Source organism: Girardinichthys multiradiatus, chromosome 14 (assembly GCF_021462225.1).
Source record: "Girardinichthys multiradiatus isolate DD_20200921_A chromosome 14, DD_fGirMul_XY1, whole genome shotgun sequence".
Lineage (NCBI taxonomy): Eukaryota > Metazoa > Chordata > Actinopteri > Cyprinodontiformes > Goodeidae > Girardinichthys > Girardinichthys multiradiatus.
The window spans coordinates 27,616,273-27,639,350 of NC_061807.1; the positions used below are offsets into that span (position 1 = coordinate 27,616,273).

Genomic DNA, 23,078 nt, shown 5'->3' on the forward strand with positions numbered 1-23,078 from the left:
CCAAGTTTGAGATCTTTGGTTCCAACCACCGTGTCTTTGTGCGGCGCAGAAGAGGTGAACGGATGGACTCTACATGCCTGGTTCCCACCGTGAAACATGGAGGAGGAGGTGTGATGGTGTGGGGGTGCTTTGCTGGTGACACTGTTGGGGATTTATTCAAAATTGAAGGCATACTGAACCAGCATGGCTACCACAGCATCTTGCAGCGGCATGCTATTCCATCCGGTTTGCGTTTAGTTGGACCATCGTTTATTTTTCAACAGGACAATGACCCCAAACACACCTCCAGGCTGTGTAAGGACTATTTGACCAAGAAAGAGAGTGATGGGGTGCTGCGCATGTGTTAATTCATAGTTTTGATGCCTTCAGTGTGAAGCTACAATATTCATAGTCATGAAAATAAAGACAACTCTTTGAATGAGAAGGTGTGTCCAAACTTTTGGTCTGTACTGTATATTCCTTATCTTTTGAATATTTAGCAACTTTAGCTATTTTAATTTCACAGGATAATGTGTCAAATCTAATAAATCAGCAATTATCCTTTAAACAAAAAATTTTAAACTGTTTCATTAACCTTTAATAGAGTTATGAAATGAATTTGAGTTTTTATCTTTTCTTAGTTAATATATAAACATGTACTTGGTATTGTAACCATGGCAAACCCTTAAGCTAAGAAAGGGCAAGTGAGACTGCAGTAATTTCCTCTAAATCAGCAGTTCTCAAACTATTGGGAGTTGGGGGCGAACATTTTTTCCATGGACCCCATTTATAATCCACACGCTGATAACTCTCCCATTATTTTAATTATTATTAATTTGAAATTATCTTTTGTACTCCTAGGTAGTGTAGATTGTTTTACCTTTTAAACCCTAAAAATGTTTTTGAAGACCTCTAAAAAAAATATCCAAGTTATGGTTTGTAACTAACTACATTATTCATTTTTAGGTAACAAAATTCAAAGCCAGAACTCATGACAGGCTTAGACTGTTATTTATTCATTTATTTTTTATTCAGGCAAAAGTGGCCGTTATTTTTTTGTTATTTGAAAGTAGGCAGACAGGAAGTGGAACAAAGAGAGAGGGAAGATATGCTTCTAATGTGTCTTCTTATTTCTTGCATGGACAATAATTATATTTAGGGGTTACAGTCACTAGTTCACAGCCCTGACTTAATCCCATCATCATATTTGCTTTCAGCCCAGAGTTCATAGAGAACTTCAGACAACATCAGTCATTTTCTACCGCTTCTTCCATAGTGGGTTGCGGGGAAGCTGGTGCCTATCTCCAGCAGTTTATGGGTGGGAAGCGGGGTACACCCTGGACAGGTTGCCAATCCATCGCAGGGCAATACAGACACATACAGGACAAACAACCAAGCGACTCTGGGAGGAAGCCGGAGTACTTGGAGAGAGTACTTCAGACAACATACACAGTGACCTGAAACAGATCTGTTTCAGATGAAAAGAAAAACATGTTTCAGATTTGGTACTGTGGTGGGTAATAGCTCCACAGTTAAGGAAGAAGGCCTGTTCTTTGCAGAGTCTTTTAGAGAACATGAGTTGAGGTTTTGTGGTACCACTGTCCAATCTGACTCTTTTTGACATTCTGAAATAAAATAACCCAAATCTTTCCATTGAATGTTGTGGAGGTGCTGGAAATTCACCTGCCTTAATAACAGAAGAGGTTGCTCCTGAGTCTAAATAAATGATATTCTTTGATCTGAAACTGTCAGATCAAACATTGAAAATTATTTAATTTTAATAATAATTTACTCAAGTCATCACAGTCGTCACAACGCAGATCTTCCTTGCATGAAATAAAGGAAGTAGAGAGGGAGGGTTGATCATTTGTGTGTGCATGAAGTAGGAGGGATAGAGAGAGATTTGGGTGGATGTCTGTGTTGAGGGGGTGTGGTGTGGTGCAGTACTGCTCTGACTAGCTGTCTGGTGGTGTGGCCCGTCCCCCTTGCCTTGGTTAGTCAATAAGCTTTTGAAGGCGGAGCAATGGCTGGATTGGGGCAGCTGACTCTCCATTGTCCCCAGTGGCCTCAACTAAAGCAGATATCAGGATTATAGAGGAATCTGCTCCTATTACATCCACGCCCTCTCCAATGTCTCCACCTGCTTCGTCCTCTCCCTGTCCCTCCCTGTGCAGCGTGCTGGTATGTTGCAATCACAGCAAGGAGCAGTTCTATTTCAGATTTGTCCTTTTTAGTTTTCCGTGATCATTGGGGAGGCGAGGTTGCTCAGCCCAACCTATGTAAGCAAATTTGAAAGGCAGTGCTACATGTGGAAGCAGTCCTTTTATGATGGCATTTCAAACTAGAGTTTCCAATACTCCAGATTCCTGGCCCAAATCAGTGGACTATGGTGTGACACCGTACTTGGCCACTTTTTCAATAACTCCTTCAGTGAACTCATCTATGGTCTTATCAGGCTTCTGCTTGCAGGTATAGATGCTGCCCATGCTGATCTTTGTGGGAAATGTTATGATTTGGGGTTGTTTGGTTTTTGGTTGTGGGTTTTTCCTGATATGTTTCTCACAGTTTTGAATCATGCTTCTGTTTATTATTTTCCTGGTAATGCTTTAGTTTTTGTCTTCTAGTCTTGTCAAGTTAGGTTTTTGGATCTGGTTATGCTTTAGCTTCATGTTTTTCTAGTTATGTTTCTATTAGTTTGTATCCTTGAATTTCTGTTTTGCTCCAGTCACTTTGTGTTCTGTCCTGTCCTGTCTGTCAATTAACTTTATTCGGTTCACCTGCACTAAGCAAATCAGTCTCCTCTTTTCACCTTGTTCTTGCTCCATATATACACCTCTGTTCTGTTAATTCCTCGCAGAAACATTTTGGATCATGTCACTTTGTTCTCTGCCAGTTCTTGTTCATGCCAAGCCTGTCCATGCCTGTATTTGCCACCACCTTCTGAAGTAAGTTTCATTTATTAAATCAGTTTATTCACTTACCGTCATGCTGCCTGCTCGTCTGCATTCCGGGGTCCTCCGTTACACCGCCCCTGACAGGGAAACTCTTTCCTTATGGCAGATGTCAGGCTAGTATTATCCTACTGTGGGTTTTCCAGGTGTGCATTTACATCCAGGAGTTTGTCATGGATCTTAGCAAGGTCCAATGCATTCATTTTGTGCGCCAAGATTCTGTGAATTTCAGCACCATTGGGATGAGGTTCTCTGCAAAAGTCAGTAAAAACGGTAGAGAACATGTCACCTCACTGAGCTGGGTCAGGGCGGTGTTTCACACCTTCATCAATGTCCTGAGAGGTCCAAGGTCTCAAAACAAGGTGAGGGGGTCTTACTTCCACCATAAGTGCAGTGAAAGTGAGTCCAGAGGTTTGTTATCTGGTATGCTTGGCTATGATGCTGAATTTCAGTTCTGGCAATGGACAACCGGAAGGACCAGAGGTGCAGTGCAGTACAGCAGGTGTGAGCTCGGGGCTGTCATCAACCTTCAGTTTAGATGGTGCTGTAGAGGACGCGGCTGGAGGGTTGGAGGCTGCTGGGCCCACAGAGTAGGTACTGTCAGGCTGCTGGCTGTTCTCAGCAGGACACAGTCATCTAAAACAGGGTCCACCATAACCGTCAGAGGTCGCAAATCAGGACATAGACAGAAGAAACAGAAGAAGGATTGAAAGGGGTATTAGACTTTGAAAAGGTGTCGTAAGGAGGAGGATTACTAATGTGTGTATGCCTCAATATGTTAGCAGAGTTTTCAGGGAAAGAGCAATTTTCCCATCGCCTACACACATCCTTACTGTTATCCTGTCTACCTGCCATTTCTTTATCATTCTTCTTTCTCTGACGCTTCTCAGCTTCCTGCTAATTTTAAATTTATTTGTGTCAAATGTGAATTTGCATTAAATTGTTTAAGTATGTCAATTGAGGATCTCACCGTCTCTGAAATAATTAGGTTCTTTCAGGATTCCAGTGATGAGACTCCAAGAACCTTGATGCAGAAGTTCTCCTTACCTTTAACTGTAGTCTCTTGTCTCTGACACCTTAGTTGTCAGAGTCTGCCTGTGTTAGGTTTCGGGTTTGAGTTCTGCTCACCTTCTATACACTGCCACGTTCTTCATGTCTTTACTTCAGTTCATTCAGGGTTATTATATTCATTCTGTTTAGTTTTTGTTACTTCCCTGGTTAGATGTGTTAGTTTGTATCTTCCTCACAGATCTGGTTGCCTCTTGTTAATGTTCTTCACTTAGTCTCATTGTTTACTTCCTTCAATTCATTTAAATGTTTTCCTGTTACCTCCCTGCACTCCCAGCTCATTTTTGTTAATCAGTCACTCTCCCTCAGTATTATTTAGGCTCCCTTCTGCCAACTGCTCCTGATCCTCTCCTTGATTAGCCTCCTCAGTTCATTAGTCCATTCTCCACCTTCCTCAGTATTTATCCTCTCTGGTTTTCATTGTTTGCTATCTGGTTCCATGTCTGTTTCCCTGTCTGGCTTATCCCTGCAAAATGTCCCTGTTTCTTCTTCTTATTATTATTATTATTAAAGAAAAGCTCCTCAACTCATCATGCTGCCTCCGAGTGTTTATCTACATGTTGGTTCAACAAATACTCAGCATAATTTGACAGTAGGAGGATGAACTAAATGTTATAAAGACCCTAAGTATAGAGGTGGAACTGTTATGTAGCAGGAACTTTTTCTGCTAATTTATATGGATATATATGGTTAAATAAGAATGCACAAATTCGCGAAGATTTAAATGAAATATCCTTCTTTTGTTTGTTTTTTATTTTGTATATATCAACTCTTTGATGAAGTGATCGGTTAACATGTTTATTTTTTACTGGATGATGTTTCGCGGGCATACGGGGAGAGGAGTGAGAACTCCAGACAGACAAGATGGGAAGTGGAGCCAAACAGCCTTTTGACCTCCTTCTCTTCCTCTTTATGTGCTCTGTGTTTTATTAGTAACTCTTTTTTCTGTACATGCTAGATTTATGAACTAGGCCTAAACACTTTAACAGAAGCTGTGATTGGAGATTTATTTATTCTTTAGATAAGAGTTATGCTGGAGGTTATGGGGGCATCAGGATGACATTTCACTGGTTAAGGATCTATAAAGCTTGTAGTTAGAGTGGCTTAGGTTTTCCTGTACGTTGGAGGAGCTTTGCTACCAATAACTATACCTAGTGTTTGTTTTTCTTTCCCATAGAAAGTCCTCCAAATCCAATGTCAAAGTTTGTCATCCTCCTGTCCTCTATACCCCCAGCAGGTGGCAGCAGGTGGCTGTTATTACTGACTCTGGGTCTGCTTAAGGTTTCTTCATGTTATAAGGCAGTGGTTTGTTGCAGACGCAACCATGCACTTGCTCGGGTAGAGGGATTGCTGCAAAGTCAATGGCTATGAAAACAGTGGTCTTATTTTAATAGCTAACATATTACCAACTGAATAAATCAAAATCAGTTTCAACAATCAAATCTGACTGCATTATGATTTTGTTCAGATTGGACTGTATGAGTTGATTGAGCTGGGTTGAACTTAATGGATTTTAGATGCTGATGATGATTTGAACCTGCTCATCCTGTGACTTACTATTGCTGCAAATTGTCACTATATAAGTAATCTGAATTGTAATGAATTACTGTCCATTTATACAGCAATGCAATGACAACTCCCGTTATATTCTGTTTTAAAATTCATGTGTTTTTTAAGTTTCCGTGTCATCTCAACTGGGTCATGCTGAGCCTGGTTCTGCTGTGGAGGTTCCGTCCTGTTGAAAGGCAGTGGTTCCTCTCCACTCTCGATGATTGCTCAGGACAAGGGATTGCTGCAGAGCCAACGACCCGATACAAGGGATTAGTTGTTTTAGATAAATCTGTTAGGTTTGTGAATTGATATCACTATGAAGAAACTAGTTGTTACTCTTGCAGTTTCGGTTTTATCTGTAGCTTCTGTTCCTTTTGCCCAAACTGGTAGACGAGCTATTATCTTTTCTACTCCTTTTACACTGAACAATACTTACAGTGCTATTAAATCTAAATCCCTTTTGTCCGAGGTCGATTCCATCGCATGTCCTTGTTTTTAGTAATCCATTTCTAAAATTTTTGACATGTTGATTATTTGCATTGTCATTATTTCCATTGTGTGTCTTATTGAGTAGCTTTATCAATGATGGCTTTTAGTTATGCCGCCTATATTGGCCAGGTCTCTTTTAATCCCATAAGTACCATAAACCTACATCCCTTTAATCCACCTTATCAATTAGAGCAAATAAATGCTTTTTTTATTTTGTAAAATTTGACTTACTCCAATTAAAACTATGTAAAAGATCCACACTTTGGACCTATTAGATTAACAAATTTAGCCTTCTAAAACGGTCTTTTGTTGCTTTCTATTGAATGAGACCATTCTGTTTTTGGTTAAGAACAGAAACAGAAGAAACATGAAGTATTCCAACAACTGTGTTTATTTTGCATCCCTTAACAAAGCAATACTTTTTCATTCATACATAATTTACATACAAAATACAAAATGAGATACTCAATAGTGAATATTTAAAATGTGACAGCTTTTCATGTTAGTAATATGTTAAAATCTTGTAGGATCTTATTAAAACTTTTCCAAAACCTTTTTGTTTCTCTGCTGTGGATCTGATTGGTGGATGAGGCTGTGACATCAGCATGGTTTGCGGGAAAGGCTTTCCAGCGTTTTGGCGTGTGCGGGCTGGTAAATCAGGGCGAAGGTGGACGGGCTCAGCTCGCCGTTACCCAGGGCATCGACTTTACCCATCAGTACATAGTTCCGACCTGAAGGAAAGAAAAACCGAGAAAAAATGTCTAAATGGGGAAAAATTTTCTAGACTTTGACACTAAAATTAAGGTACAGAGGGTTTTCTTTGTTTACCCAAACTGTTATTTACAAGGTAGGATTATTATTGTTGGCCCTACCCCAGCGAACCCCAATTCAATGAACTCACCTATAAAATATGTCCAAAATAAAACTTTTTAAATATATATGCATATTTTTTTAGTCCCTACAGTGAAGACATTTCTATTTCATTTATTCACAGTCTGTAGTCTAAACAGTTATTATCTGATACAATACACCTTAAGTTACGGGATAGACTTGGGATATTTTAGACTTAGAAGCACACCTTGAGACAGAAACAATGCTGTAACATGGCCAAATCAAAGCGAATTAGCAAAAACATTTAACAAAGTTTTCCAGTTTTTACCCAAATGTTAGCACTTCTTATGTTATTTGGAAATACAGTCACAGTGAACGCACAACTCTGTGGTATACCTTTGATAATGCCAGGGCATTTCTTGCAGGCGGAGGTCAGCGTGACCGACTTGATGGGTCCTGATCTGTTGATTTTGAGGCGCCCCATCTTATAGACTTTGATCACGGACACCTCCAAAGTTGCTGAGCTGTTTGGACCAGGATTCAGAGAGGTCACCTTTCCTGTAATCACTGGAAAGGTAGACAAAGTGTTAGATGAAACATAAATCAGCAAGATTCTAGAGATAGATGTGGTCACTGAGAAGGAATCGTTCTGAGGATGTTAATTTGTGGAAAAAAGATGGATAGTTGGGACCTATGAAAAGGAAAGAATGTCTAACACAGGACAAAGAAAGTTTTTTTTTTGGAGAGGTACAGTATGATGCTAATTCTTCCTTAACACCCCTGATTTCTTGAGCCTTGGCTTCCAAAAAGTGAGTTTCTTGTAGTATTTTATAACGGTCTTGATCATAATTTCTGGAGGATTTATTTTTGGGAACTTTGGCTACTTCAGTCTAGTCCTTGACAGCATGTTTTTTAATCTTGAAAAATAGAAAACATGGACAAGCACAGGCCAAAGGCAGACATTTCAGGTCTGAAACGTTGCTAAGTTGACTGTGGGAGTTTATCTCCAAACCAGTTCCAGAGCTACACTGGTGCCAATCCTTGGTTATCTCAGTACCAACTCTTTGCTGCATTTAGCCAATGGAAAACACTGATCTCATTAGTAACTGCAGGTGGGCCCATGTAAACTAACAATTGATTAAAATGTTGTACCATGTTTAAAATGAGTCCATCTCTGCTTGTCACTTTGTACCCAGTGAATTCTGTTTTGCCCCAACGTACTTCCCTTTCATACCCATGTACTTAATCATTGCATATCAGTTTATTCCTCTTGATAATTAAGCATTTTGATAAAGTATGAAAAATAAAATTATGATAAAATATCCAAATATTACACATAATTAAATTACATTTGTTCACATCCCTCTTAAGGCAAGTTGAGTTGAAAAATACTCTGAAGCAGACCTTCTGCCAGAAGACATTATTTACTGGAGACACATAACCACATTTCCTTACAGCAGACTATGAGTAAAGTATAGAAAGTTACTTCAAATCTTTAGTTCTCAGAGAAGGTATATAACATCAAGGCAGGTATGAGTTGATGCATGTTTGGTATAAAAAGTAAGAAACACTGCTGTGTTTCGTTCTTGAAAAGGTCTGATATGAGGAGAGCAAAAACTGAAAAGCCTGAAATAATAAAGGGACAAAATGAACAAAGGGAACAAATTTTGCCTTTATGATTGGTAGCTGGTAAAAAAAAAAAATCCCAAATTTCCAACTAATGACTGGGTCCATCCCTAAAGAGGGATGATCTAAAAACACTGGCCCCATTTTGCTTTGTGTTGACATAACACTGATGTCCAAAGAAAACATTTAAAAGACATGCAGGAACCCTGGAGAACTTTTGATCAGACCGCATTTAAAGACTACAAATGGTCTGACACCTCTAGAACTAAATATAGAGAACGGTCTGCAAATGAATGTACAGTTGTAAAAACCTATGACATGGCTAATATCACACTCCATCATTTTGAAGGAGGTTTGACCTGCTTTAACCACAGACATTTAGTTTGCTGTGCTTCTGACAGTTGAAGTGAAAGTGAACACCATGGTGAGATGCAAAAAGCTGTCTGAGGCCCTCAATACGACGATTGCAGCAGTCTGTGAGTCTGGTAATGAATTGAAAGGTGTCTCCAAAGATTTATGAGATGTATAAATTATATATTGGTACATGCTGTAAACCACTTAAACATCTCCCAGCTGAAAGTGAGGAGTGGGGAAAACTTTGCTCAGCTTGATAGCAGGCACTGTTAGATGCCCACAAGAAGTACTCGTACTCGTACTCGTCGTCTTCCGCTTTATCCGGGACCGGGTCGCGGGGGCAGCAGACTCAGCAGAGACGCCCAGACGTCCCTCTCCCCAGACACCTCTTCCAGCTCCTCCGGGGGGGAGCCCAGGGTGTTCCCAGGCCAGTCGAGAGACATAGTCCCTCCAGCGTGTCCTGGGCCGTCCCCTGGGCCTCCTCACGGTGGGACGTGCCTAGAAAACCTCCCGAGTAAGGCATCCAGGAGGCATCCGGTATAAATGCCTGAGCCACCTCAACTGGCTCCTCTCGATGTGGAGGAGCAGCGGCTCTACTCCGAGCCCCTCCCCGATGGCCGAGCTCCTCACCCTATCTCTAAGGGAGTGCCCGGCCACCCTACGGAGGAAGCTCATTTCAGCCGCTTGTATCCGGGATCTCGTTCTTTCGGTCATGACCCAAAGTTCGTGGCCATAGGTGAGGGTAGGAACGTAAACCGACCGGTAAATCGAGAGCTTGGCTTTTCGGCTCAGCTCTCTCTTCACCACAACGGACCGGCACAGCGCCCCCATTACTGTGACAGCCGCACCGATCCGTCTGTCGATCTCCCGCTCCATTCTTCCCTCACTCGTGAACAAGACCCCGAGATACTTAAACTCCTCCACTTGAGGCAGGAACTTTCCTCCAACCTGAAGAGGACAAGCCACCCTTTTCCGGTCGAGAACCATGGCCTCGGACTTGGAGGAGCTGATCTTCATCCCAGCCGCTTCACACTCGGCTGCGAACCGCCCCAGTGCATGCTGTAGGTCTTGGCTAAATGGGGCCAGCAGGACCACGTCATCTGCAAAAAGAAGAGACGAAATCCTCTGGTCCCCAAACCAGACCCCCTCTGGCCCTTGGCTGCGCCTAGAAATCCTGTCCATAAAAGTTATGAACAGGACCGGTGACAAACCAAACTCCTGCTCCGCTTGTACAGAGACTGGATGGCCCCTAGTAAAGAGCCACCGATTCCATACTCCTGGAGCACCCCCCACAGGGCATCACGAGGGACACAGTCGAATGCTTTCTCCAGGTCCACAAAACACATGTGGACCGGTTGGGCAAACTCCCATGAACCCTCGAGTACCCTGTAGAGGGTATAGAGCTGTTCCAGTGTTCCACGGCCGGGACAAAAACCACACTGCTCCTCCTGAAGCCGGGGTTCGACTATCGGCCGGACTCTCCTCTCCAATACCCTGGCGTAGGCCTTACCAGGGAGGCTGAGGAGTGTGATCCCCCTGTAGTTGGAACACACCCTCCGGTCACCCTTCTTATGAAGGGGGACCACCACCCCAGTCTGCCAATCCAAAGGCAGTGTCCCCGTCCGCCACGCAATGAAGAGGCGTGTCAACCATGACAGCCCCACAACATCCAAAGACTTGAGGTACTCAGGGCGGATCTCATCCGACCCCGAAGCCTTGCCACCGCGGAGCTTTTTAACCACCTCGGTGACTTCAGCCTGGGTGATGAAAGAGTCCAGCCCCGAGTCCCCAGCCTCTGTTTCCACCAGGGAATGCGTGATGGCAGGATTGAGGAGATCCTCGAAATACTCCTTCCACCGCCCGATAATGTCCCCAGTTGAGGTCAGCAGCTCCCCACCCCCACTGTAAACAGTGTTGGCAAAGCACTGCTTCCCCCTCCTGAGGCGCCGGCCGGTTTGCCAGAATCGCTTCGGGGCCAACCGGTAGTCCTTCTCCGTGGCCTCACCGAACTCCTCCCAGGTCCGAGTTTTTGCCTCTGCCACCGCCCGGGCCGCGGCACGCTTGGCCCCACGGTACCCGTCAGCCGCCTCAGGAGTCCCACAAGCCAACCACAGTTGATAGGACTCCTTCTTCAGCTTGACAGCGTCCCTTACTGCCGGTGTCCACCACCAGGTTCGGGGATTGCCACCGCGACAGGCACCGCAGACCTTACGGCCGCAGCTACGGGCAGCATCATCGACAATAGATGTGGAGAACATGGTCCATTCGGACTCTATGTCTCCAACATCCCTCGGAATCTGGTCAAAGTTCTCCCGGAGGTGAGAGTTGAATACATCCCTGGCCAAGGGCACTGCCAGACGTTCCCAGCAGACCCTCACTATGCGCTTGGGCCTGCCAAGTCTGTCCGGCTTTCTCCTCCTCCAGCGGATCCAACTCACCACCAGGTGGTGATCAGTGGTCAGCTCAGCCCCTCTCTTCACCCGAGTGTCCAAAACATGCGGCCAAAGGTCTGATGATACGACAACAAAGTCGATCATCGACCTCCTGCCTAGGGTGTCCTGGTGCCAAGTGCACTGATGGACACCCTTATGTTTGAACATGGTGTTTATTATGGACAATCCGTGACTAGCACAGAAGTCCAGTAACAAAACACCGCTTGGATTCAGATCGGGGAGGCCATTCCTCCCAATCACGCCTCTCCAGGTGTCACTGTCGTTTCCCACGTGGGCGTTGAAGTCCCCCAGCAGAATAATGGAGTCCCCTGGAGGGGCACTATCCAGCACCCCCGACAGGGACACCAAGAAGGCCATGTACTCCGCACTACCACTCGGCCCGTAGGCCGCAATGATAGTCAGAGACCTCTCCCCAACCAGAAGGCGCAGAGATGCGACCCTCTCATCCACTGGGGTAAACCCCAACACGAGACGGCTGAGCTGGGGGGCAACTAGCAAACCCACACCGGCCCGCCGCCTCTCCCCGCGAGTCACTCCAGAGTAGAAGAGAGTCCAGCCCCTCTCAAGGAGATGGGTTCCAGAGCCCACGCTGTGCGTGGAGGCGAGCCCGACTATTTCTAGTCGATATCTCTCGACCTCCCGCACCAGCTCAGGCTCCTTCCCCCCCAGCGAGGTGACATTCCACGTCCCTAGAGCCAGCCTAAGCATCCGGGGATCGGGCCGCCGAGGTCTCCACCTGTGTCCGCCGCTCAATCTTTTTTGCACCGGTCCCTCACAGTTCCCCCTGCAGGTGGTGGGCCCACTGGGGGATGGTCTTGCGTCACTCGTTCGGGCTTGGCCCGGCCGGGTCCCGCGAGGAGCAACCCGGCCACCAGGCGCTCTCCGACGAGTCCCGACCCCAGGCCTGGCTCCAGGGTGGGACGCCGGCTCCGCCATACCGGGCGACGTCACGTGCCTCGATTCTGTAGTCATCATGAGGGATTCTCAAACCGCTCTTTGTCTGACCCGTCACCTAGAGCCTGTTTGCCATGGGAGACCCTATCAGGGGCATTTAAGCCCGAGACAACATAGCCTCTAGGATCATTCGAGCACTCAAACCCCTCCACCACGTTAAGGTGGCGGTTCAAGGAGGGGCCCACAAGAAGTATCTCACTAAAGTTATTAACCTAGGAGGACAACACAAGCTATTAGGGGGTAGAGTGTCCTAACGTTTTCCTCATCTTGAACGCACATTTTTGTGGATGGATTTTGTTGAATGAGTAATACAAGGTTAATTTTTAATGTTTATATGCAATTAAATAAAATTGCCAGAGACATAAAAGAGATTAAAAATCAATATTTGAGCATTTCTTGGTAAATGTATTTACTACAAATATTTAATAGGCTGTCTAATTATTTTTTTCACGTCTGTAAAAGAAATATGTTTTGCAAAGGCGCTTGAGTTGCTGCTCACCAAAGTCATGCGGGCAGAAGTTGGACTGGAGAGTTCCTGTCCTCGCACAGGGTTGTGTACACAGTGGGTTGAGAGGTAAAGCTGCTGGAAATGTACACACCAACACACATACAAACATGAAGTACTTTAAGTAACATGCTCACTAACACAGATACAAAGTATTTCACTCACATATCTGGTTGACAACGGGCTTTTTGGTCACGGTCCTGCTCAGTCCTGGTTTAGGTGTTGGTTTGGGTTTAATCTTAGGTATCATTGTTGGTTTGAATCCACTCTTTGGGGTCGGCTTGACAGTTTTGACTCGGGGTTTCATGGTGGGCTTAGGTTTCACCCAAGGTTTCCGCGAGGGTTTGACCAGGATTCTTGGTTTGAGTGTTGGCTTAATTACTTTGAGTCTAGGTTTAGCTCCAGGTTTAGCTGTGGGTTTTCTTACCGGCAACTTGGGTGTGGGTTTTGCTGGTTTGGGTTTAGAGGTGGGCTTTACCGGAGGCTTGGGAGTAGGTCTGCGAAGTGGAGGTTTCTTTACCAGCAGTGGTTTAGTGGTTGATTTAGAACGAATCCCAGGTCTCAGTTTAAGGGGTGGTTGAGGAGTTGGTTTAGAGATAAGTTCAATGTTTGGTTTGAAAGGTTTAGTGGTTGGTTTACGTGTTGGTCTCAGCAAGGGTTTGAAAGTGGGTTTAATTGGTTTTAAAGATGGTTTTTTAGCTGGTTTAAGTTTTGGTTTTAAAGATGGTTTAGGAGTTGGTTTCAGAGCTGGTGTGGTAGTCGGTTTAGGTGTTGGTTTGATGGGTTTCCTTGGCTTTGTTGGTTTTTGCGGCCTGGAAGTAGGCTGAGGTCTGTGGATGAAGTCACCTCCGGCTGTGGGTGTACGGGACTCACGGGGCACACTGGAGTAGTGGGCCATGAACCCATCTGAGGTCACGCTGAGATCCGACACAAACTGGACGAGGAGCTCGTTGCCATTTGTCACTATATTTCTACATAAAGATTGAGAAAATGTCAAAGGTAAAACATTCCTAGGAAATGCAAACAATTTAGTTTATCGTAAAACTAATTTATTTTCAATAATCTCACCCTGGTGAGCTATCTCCACAGAATTTCCCAATCCTCCTGGAGTCATCGTTCTCTCCGCCGTTAAAAAATGCCACGTAGTCATAGCGACAGTACATATCAGGTTCCAAATCCAGCTTCTCAAACTTCACTTCAATCACCTGGAAGACAGATGGCAACACAAACTATAAGCTTAATGACAGGGAATGATGCAGGCATGTTTATTCATTCATGATTTTCATGAAGTGAGTACAGTCCAGCCACAGGGAGGTGGTTCTGGAGGAGTATGGAAATACAGTGGATCTTTTGGTTACTTCTATTGCCCTTGGTTCCTCCCCCCGTTTCCTTAAGGTCAATCTCTTGGCCCGCATGAACGCACCTGCAGACACTCAATGAACTCTTTCATTTAACCTTCATTACCGGGCCACTGTCACACTTTTTCTTTCTCTCACAAATCCACCTCCACGTTACTTTATGTACATTAGAAAGAACATTCCCTGTTGATGGGCCTCTTCACAAATATTTTTGCAGTTTTCTCCTCCAACGGCAACCCACCGTATACGACATACCGAGCTGCACATAAAGTCCAACTGAAATTTAAGTTCCTGAACTGCATTCAAAATATTGTCACTATAAAACTGCAGATATTAATATTTAACATTTAATTACATTAGGTATAACATATGTTATTGGGAATCCATGTAACTGACCAGCGTACTAGTAGTAGTAGTAGTAGTAGTAGTGTATAAATTTGAAGTAGAAAAAAATACTATTTGTAGGACCCTTTTATGGCAGTTACAGCTGCATGCTCTGTAACAGCCTTTTGGTGTTTTTCTCTACCAGCTTTAAACATCTAGAAGATAGATTTTTGTCAATTTTTCTTTCCAAAACCACACATATTCAGTCAGATCAGATGGCAAGCATCAAACACAAAATTTCAAATCTTCCCATAGATTCTAAAATTGATTTAGGTCTGGACTTTGACTAGGACATGCAGGCTCTGACAGCTTATTTTCAAGGATCGGCCTGTCTTTTGTGTATTTAGCTTCATCCACTGTCTAATCAAATATGACCAGCTTTCCTGTCCCAACTCAAGAAAAGCACACAGCATGATGCTGCCACCGCCATGTTTGACATTGGGGGTGGTGTGTTCGAGGCAATATGCAGTGTTAATTTCCTTCCAGACAGAATAATTTGCAGTGGGAACAAAATCTTCAGTTTTAGCCGCAATAGAGCAGAGCACTTTTAACCACATGTTTGCTCTTTCTCCATACATGGCTTGTGCCAAACTGTAATTGAGACTTCTGCATAGGATATTATTTTATAAAGTAACCCTACTTTAAGGTCACCACAATGTTCAAGGGCTATTAATCCTTTTGCAAGGTGCTGTATCAAACAAATTTCAACATGAGACATTTTATTTGTTTTTACAGGTGTATTACCTTTAATGTTTCAAAGGATTTTTATGATTTTTACCTGGTTTGTAGTCAAATATTTCAAACTGAGTGAATTCAGAGGGAATATGTAATTGTTCACATGATTTTTTTTAGATGCTCTTAAAATACAGCAGATAACTACAAAGGTTTGACTTCCAGTGGCTACTCATTGAAACAGTCAGTCAGTCATTTTTTATCACTTATTCCATAGTGGGTCACGGGGAAGCCTATCTCCAGCAGTCTATGGGCGAGAGGCAGGGTCCACCCTGGACAGGTTGCCAGTCCGTCACAGGGCAACACAAAAACAACCATGCACACACTCATTCATACACCTAAGGGCAATTTAGAGTGACCAATTAACCTAACAGGCATGTCTTTGGACTGTGGGAGGAAGCCGGTGAGAACCCACGCATGCATGGGGAGAACATGCAAACTCCATGCAGAAAGACCCCCGGCCAGGAATTGAACCCAGGACCTTCTTGCTGCAAGGCAACAGTGCTACCAACTGTGCCACCGTGCAGCCCCTCATTGAAACAATATGGTCAAACTATTTTACAGCTTTAACTGCTCCAAAGTTGGGCCATCAATCAGGAAATATTCATTTTCTAACAAAAAGTGTAAAGGTCACTGTTACAGATGTGTATAGATGCTTCCAACATACATTAAATATCTGGCCCAGCATTTCTTAACCCCAACTGCCATCTGTAAATATTTAAATGTTTGAAAAGTTAAATATACCATTTCCCCATTTACCTTGGAAGTAATTCTGATTTAGAAAAGGACACCACACCCAACTCAACTCAACTGGAAGTCCACTGCTATTTGCTAACTTCTGTGGGCAGTGAATAGAGTACCACTACTAACAAAACAAGCCAATAATAATAATAATAATAATAATTTTGACTTTATTGATCTCACAATGGAGAAATTACCATCTGCATTTAATCCATCCCTTAGGGAGCAGTGGGCTGCCATTCTGCGGCGCGCAGGGGACATTCAGGGGCTAAGGGTCGTGCTCAGGGACCCAGAGTGGCAGGCTGTGGGATTTGAACCAGGGTACTTGTGGTCTCTCCAGGACTCAAATGCCCTGCTCTCCAATTTATTATTAAAACAGCAATAATAATCCAAAACAGCATAAACCCTTTAACCACCAACTGTTGAAAGCACAATGACGACCAACTATTAGGATGGCATAGTTTGTCACTGCACCTATCACTTCAATTTAGACACGGGACAACCATATTGGATTTTGAGGTCAGGGTCCTGCTTTCCGTTTGATTTTCCAACCTGAAATTATGGCTTGAATAATTGTTGCTTTGTTTTATCCGCTAGCTGGACTACCTAGTTTGAGAAATCAGTTTAAACATTTTTTTTAGGTACATCATGTTAACACATTCTCTATTAAAAACAAATTAGCCACTGTTATCATTCTCACTAGATATTATTTCCTTTTTATTTTAACTATCATCGAGTAATTTTCTGCACACTTGTTGCTTACAAGAAAAGCTTAGTTGGCTTAGCTGTGTTCGCTACAGCGTTTATTATAGGGCCCCACCTTGACCTTACAGCTGAGGAAATCAGCATCAACAGTCTACTAAGATTATTGGAATTATGAGATATTTTGTGTTTTCAACTCGGCATTACCTAAAATGTGGAAAATTGCAGTTATTTTCCCTTCGGTATGATTTGTTACCCATGAAGCCTAAAAAGTTCCATCTAAGAAAATTAAATAGAGCTTTATGGAAATCAATTCTTCTAGTTTACAAACTTTGAATATGTGGTACAATAAAGTGTTAACTCCCAAATAGCACAAAGGCCAGTTTAAGAGCAGTTTAGATAAAGCTGATTTTAACCACAAATAGTCCTTGGCCTTCTCTGTGCTTTGACAAATAATATTTTTATCTATGTGGAACTTTAGGGGCCATCTACCATTTCATACACCTTGTATTATGTTCATTTAGGTATAATTGTTTAATTAGTACACAACATTATACGTTTGTATAATTTTGGAGAGAATAGTCCACTATTTTTATTAGATTCAATTTTAGTTTTACGCAATCAACAGCAGAAATTAGTACATTCCTGAGCCCAACACCACACTTTCATGGTGTTCTTGAGGACAGTACACCATTCAAAGATAATTCGAGCTGTCCATTTTTTTAATTATGTTTCTGCTGGATAACACGAAGAACACCAGGGGGCACTATCATGCAACATTTGTAAACAAGCCAAAAAAACACCTCCACTCTACGACCTGTGGCGGTTTGTTTATTAGTCTGAGGTCAAAGGTAAATTGATTACATTACCATCACCATTCAGTGCATAATGATCAGCTTACATTGCTCGGCTCTACGGTGATGTGCCAGGAGCAGCTGATACCTGCTGGGTAATTCGAGTTGGGCCAGTTGGGCGTCTTTACAGAGCCCTGTGGTTTGGTCAGACGGCCTCCACAAAACTGGTCCTCTGTGAAGTGAAAACAGGAAATGCTCTTTTCCAGGCTAAATGCATGCACACATCATGAATTGGTGAGCTGGTGGCTCTGCTCTTACAAGATGAGATGATTTTACAGAAATTGTAATTTTGTGATATAAAAAAAGAGAGCTGCAATTTGTTCCTCCCAAAGATAATTTCATAAACATTACTCATAAAACTACAAAATCTACCACTGTATAAGGTCAGCAGATAAAAGCTAAGATGTACAAACCTTCCATATGTGGCTTCCCTGCATTGAAAGAAGCAAGAAATCCCCTCCCTCCAGTGGCGTCATCAGACACCATCTCCAGCATCATGGTGTTGGAAGTGGAGATAAGGGCGCCTGGCCTGAATGTCCCACAGAAACGGCCCAACTTCTGCACCAGGCGCGAGTGACCGTTGTAGACGTCCAGGTAGTCGTAGCGGCAGGTGGGGTCAGCCTCCATGTCGAAGAGGCGGAAAGACAGCATGACCACATGACTCTCTGGAACCTGGAGTGTTAGAAAAGGTCAAAAGAAAAGTTTTAGGAGTAAATGTTCGAGTGGATATTTTTGTTTATAATTATATATCCAATGCTGGTTTTAAATGGAAAAAAGCGCAATCACACATTTTTGTCATGGAATAATAATAATATCCTACAAATACTATCCTACTACGGTGGTGATTTAATAACAACCAAAATGTGGTAAAGTGCATCAAACCAACAGTCAATTAAGCCCAGATGCGCAATATCACAAATACCTTGTCATCACAATACCAGTGGGATTGCATAGGACTGCCTGGAATGCAATAATTGCTGTCCATTTCATTTCAGGAGTCATGAGCTTACATTTTACATGCCAATAAGATATTCAGGGTGTGGGATACATTATTGTTGTAGTGGGTGTCCACACCTGAGACAGACTACAGGTCCCAAGAAGCTAGACGTCACACAACGTGCTGGAAGCACACATGAGAGAGAGGGGAGTGAGGAAAATGTAATTAATCACATTCCCTCACTCATGATTTTCTAATAATTTCTAATGTCCAGCTGTGCCCAGAGGTGCCCTTCACTGCTTATGATGTGTCAGACGTTTATCTGTGTCAAGATTGTTAATTTGTTTAGATACACTATCATCAAGACCTAAGATTTTAAATCAGCAATCCCAAGCTTAAATGGGAGACAACATCACTTCCATCTCCAGCATCACCTGAAGTCTCTTCATCTGTAGTGTCACCTGCAGAGTCTTCATCTTCAGCGATACCTGCAACGTCCTCATCTCCACCTTTGCATGCAATGCCTTTATTTCCACCAACACCTACAAGGTCTTTATCTCAATCTTCTCACCAGATTTGACCATAATTTTCACAGTTCCTTTTTCTCCTGTCTCGCCATCATCTAGGTAATCTCCAGAGTATGCACTTCCATCCTCTCCAGAGATTACTATCAGAACAGCCATCTTCATCACCGCCAGAACCCCCTGGAATATAATTCCCCCCATATAATTCAAGAGGACGTCAAAGATGACCTGCCTCTGCAACCTCCTCTACTTCCTGTGTTTGTCTCTGGAGTCGTCATCATCTCCACCATCTATTATTGAATCTTTAGAATCCCGGCACCTCCTGGAGTCCTCAGAGACCCAACATCTCTTCAACACTCTCCTGCAGCCTTTAGAGCTCTAACTCCCTCTAAGTCTCCAGCGTCCAGGAATTTTCTTGAGTCTCCAGAATGGGGTGGGGACAACCCATCTCTCAAAGCTCTTGCGTTTCCTGAGGATGTCAAGGATGACCCGCCTCATCCACTGACTGTTGCTGAGTTCTCAAAAGTGGTTGAGAATAATCATCCTCTCCTACTTCCTATGCTATTATGGCCTCCTAACCTCTATCATTGGATTTAATGACCTTCAGAGAATCCAGAGCTCTCCTGAATATTTTTTTCTTTCAGTCTCTCCTACAGAGGCCCCTTTCTTCAGGTTAGTTACAGGTGGTCTGTTTTTTGACGCTGGGGAGGGTGCTGCTATTGTCTTGATTCTCCTTTTGTTGTCGCAACTACTTTCTAAAACTACACTTTCACATGATTCTACCTGCCTCCTGCCTGTGTTTGGGTCCTCATCAACAACAACTCATGACACCCTTTGCTTTGCTGGTTTACTACCAATATTTGCATACAAAAAGCGATCATCAGGATGACAGATCTCTGTGACTCAGATTGTTATTTTGTTGGTCGTAAGTCTGTGACAGTAATGTCCCCTGGGTTTTTGCCAAAAAACCTGATAAACTGTAAGAATTGTCCTCTAATTTCTTTTCTGCTAGGTCCATTATCTGTTTTGCACTCAAATTAAATGAGCAGCTCATTGACAGACTCTTGCAGAACCTGTTGATAGGAGATAAATCAGCAATTTGATTCAAGTGTATAGATCAGGGACAATACATCCAGGTCTTTAAGGACAGAAAAGGACAGCTTGTCTCTACTGTCCATGCATAAAATATACTTTCTGAGAATTTTGAATTTCTGTTTGATGAAAAAAGGAGCATAAAACATACCCAAGAGCTTTGAAATTAAAAAAGTAAAATCGATTCACTCACAGTAATGTACCAGGTGCATTTACTATTGGGTTTGTAGTAATTGGGGAACTCTTCACTGGCCACGATGCCAGAGTCTGTGACAAGGTGACCTCCGCAGGGGAACATGGGCCTGAAAAAGAGAGGAGAAAAACTAGAAATGCTTCTTCCCTGATCCGCCATACTGAAAAGGTTTCAGGTTAAACTCTGCATGTACACATAGCAGAATACACCCGGTGTATGTAACAGTGGCAGCCTGTGTTCTTCGAGGCTAGAGGGAGCTGGAAGTGGTATGTTTTCACTAAAGCTTGGTCCAACCAGGCCAGCTCGCTACCATACATATACAGTATGTGTGCTGTGTACAGACTGCACCACAAGAAAGTTGACAGGAGACACACTTTTCTGCGGCAAATAGGCACTTTCAAACTGCGGCGTAACAGACTGCTCACACATGGAGCGTGGTGACACACACCCACCCCTCCACACTCAGATAAACACACATCAAAGTTCGGCCAGCTTCAGCTTTTAATTTTGCTGCACCCACAGTGCACAGACAGTCGTGGACTTCTCCAGTAGCTGGTCATCCAGTAAAATGTATTGCTATAAATATACATATATTTGTTTATGTTTTCAAATTTCTGTTATACTGAAATCATTGCTCTTTCCCTCTTTTTCGTGTGTTGTGAGTGTTCTGTGGTGCTGTACAGCCACTGTGCTATCCAGTGGTTAAAGTCCCTCCCTTCAGACCCTCTGGAGCTTAGCCGCCCACAAGTATTTGTTTGTTGCTTGTGTTCAATTTACACCCTGGGTGTTTGTGAAAGGCCAGGCGTCGCTGAGGCTTTAATAAACAACATAAACTAAGCTCAAAAAATGGAGAATTCTGATAAACTCTGATAAAGTCACCAAATCCAAAGGCGTTTGCAAATGTGCCCAGTTTAATTACCACATCAATTCCAACATGTCATTTTCCTCTGTGCATGTTTACGGGATGCTAGCCACGTCTTCCTAACATTGAAACCCTTCATTTCCACTGCACTCCCAGTAATCCCAATAAAGAAATCAGGACAGACTCCCAGTTCTAAGTTTGAAAATGGCTCGCCACTTGTGCACGTGGAGGAATAACAATTAAAAAACAAACTATAAGAGGGAGGATGGTATCAGCAGATATTAACTCTTACCTTAAATCTGTGCTGTTAGCTTGACTCTGCCCTTCAGTCCATCCTAAAGCCAAAGAAATGACAACAAGACACACAGTCAATATGCTGTCCTCCATCCTGCTGTCCTCAAAGAGTAGGAGAGAAGGCAGAGGGGGAGAAAGGAGGGAGAACTCAGGCACAGGCGTGGAAAGAGGGTGAGGGTGAGGCTGAGAAAGGGAGGGGAGAGGCGGTAATGATGAAAGAAAAGCTGAGTGAAGGTTGTTTGACGGAGGAGATGGGGTAAATATAAATTTACGGAGTCCCCGCCAAGCATCCTGTGTGTTTTGCCCAAATTACAGCATATCTACACTGTGTGCTTGCTTGCTGTCAATGACTAACAGTTGTAGTAATGGAATTCAATAAGGATGTGTTCTCATCAATTTGGCTCCAACACAAATGCTGTGTTTTGTGAGTCAAGTGGCTAAAATGAGCATGTTCTGTAGGGTGGCTGGGCTCACCCTTAGAGATAGGTTGGGGAACTATGTCATTCGGGAAGACGTTATAGTAGAGCTGCAGCTCCTCTGAATCAATAAGTGTCATCTGATGCAGTTCAGGCATCTTTTCAGGATGCTCCATGGAAGCATCCTTTCGGATGTTATGGGGTCTGCACCTGGAGGAGATCATGGGGCAGATTCAGAACCCCTTTGGAACAATAGATTCCCTCTTTCCCGGGAACATCCTTGGATTCGCCAGAACATTTTCAATCCTGGACACGACACGTCTGCAACCCTACCTCAGGTAAACAGATGGTGGATAGACTGCGGCGACTTAATTTTAATTTAGTCACATTTTAAGCACAGGTGAAGCTGTGGAAAAGACTTGTTTAAATCCCCCTATCAATTTCATTGGCTGAAAGAAAGGGACAAAGGTTGCTGATACAATTTTTGTCTTCTATCAAAATGGTCTTACACACCTGCAAGCACAGTTTTCTGAACCATCAAGAACTTCACATTCATAAGTTATGCTGCAGGATGGCCACAAATGTCTTTTGCTGTCCAAGAAGGAGATCCGGGACAAACTAATATTTCTGCAGAAAGTACAAGGGCAGACTTTTTCTTTTAATCCAATCCACTTTGTAATTGTTTGGGACATGTGGAAAATTATTTGTCCAAATAAGAAATGAAGTGAGAACTACCATGACTCATGTAAGCCAACACAAAAATCCATGTGAGGGCTTACCCACCACTCCACCCAAGATAAAAACATCGTCTAACAGCAATCTCTTTAACAAACCACATTCAGTTTGGTAATGACCTGTGCATTTCCCTGCATGAAGGAGCACTGTGTCACAAGACAAGAGTGATAACAAAGAGTCTCAGAGGTCAAAAAATTGAAATATTGATATTTTGCCCAGAACTGATTCCACTCAGAACCTGAACCTGACCCCAGAGGTTCAGATCCAACATGCCAGGGCTAATAGCAGAATTTATGAATAAAAATGGTCAACACTGTAAGTCTTGAGTCTTTAAAAATATGTTATGTATTTGCTCATCAAGGCTTTGAAGTTATGAAATGTTGCAAAACCCAACATTTCTGTCACTGCCAAACTTATGACCATGATTGTATGTATAAAACCACTTTACTGCAGAGCCAGGACTCTTGTTAGTGACTGTATTTAGAAACGTTTC

At 43.2% G+C, this 23,078-nt stretch overlaps 1 protein-coding gene and 1 long non-coding RNA gene across 3 annotated transcripts; one reads left to right on the top strand and one right to left on the bottom strand.

Moving 5' to 3' along the window:
• Nucleotides 1-465: 465 nt before the first annotated feature.
• Nucleotides 466-19,770, top strand: LOC124880214. The gene is made up of 2 exons (XR_007041265.1): nt 466-2,448; nt 19,096-19,770. It is a non-coding gene; the product is annotated as an uncharacterized LOC124880214 (long non-coding RNA).
• On the bottom strand, nt 6,412-21,579 carry pcolceb (procollagen C-endopeptidase enhancer b). Of its 2 annotated transcripts, none has more exons than XM_047385171.1 (9): nt 21,433-21,579; nt 20,279-20,387; nt 17,946-18,204; nt 17,580-17,704; nt 13,830-13,966; nt 12,927-13,732; nt 12,756-12,836; nt 7,266-7,436; nt 6,412-6,769 (listed from the first exon to the last, which is right to left on the bottom strand). In XM_047385171.1, the coding sequence occupies exons 1-9, from the start codon at nt 21,525-21,527 to the stop codon at nt 6,639-6,641; spliced, it is 1,914 nt and encodes a 637-aa protein (XP_047241127.1). In that variant the 5' UTR covers nt 21,528-21,579; the 3' UTR covers nt 6,412-6,638. The 2 variants fall into 2 exon arrangements, with proteins under 2 accessions (XP_047241127.1, XP_047241126.1); XM_047385170.1 differs by having other exon boundaries at nt 12,756-12,839.
• Between the last annotated feature and the right edge of the window lie 1,499 nt (nt 21,580-23,078).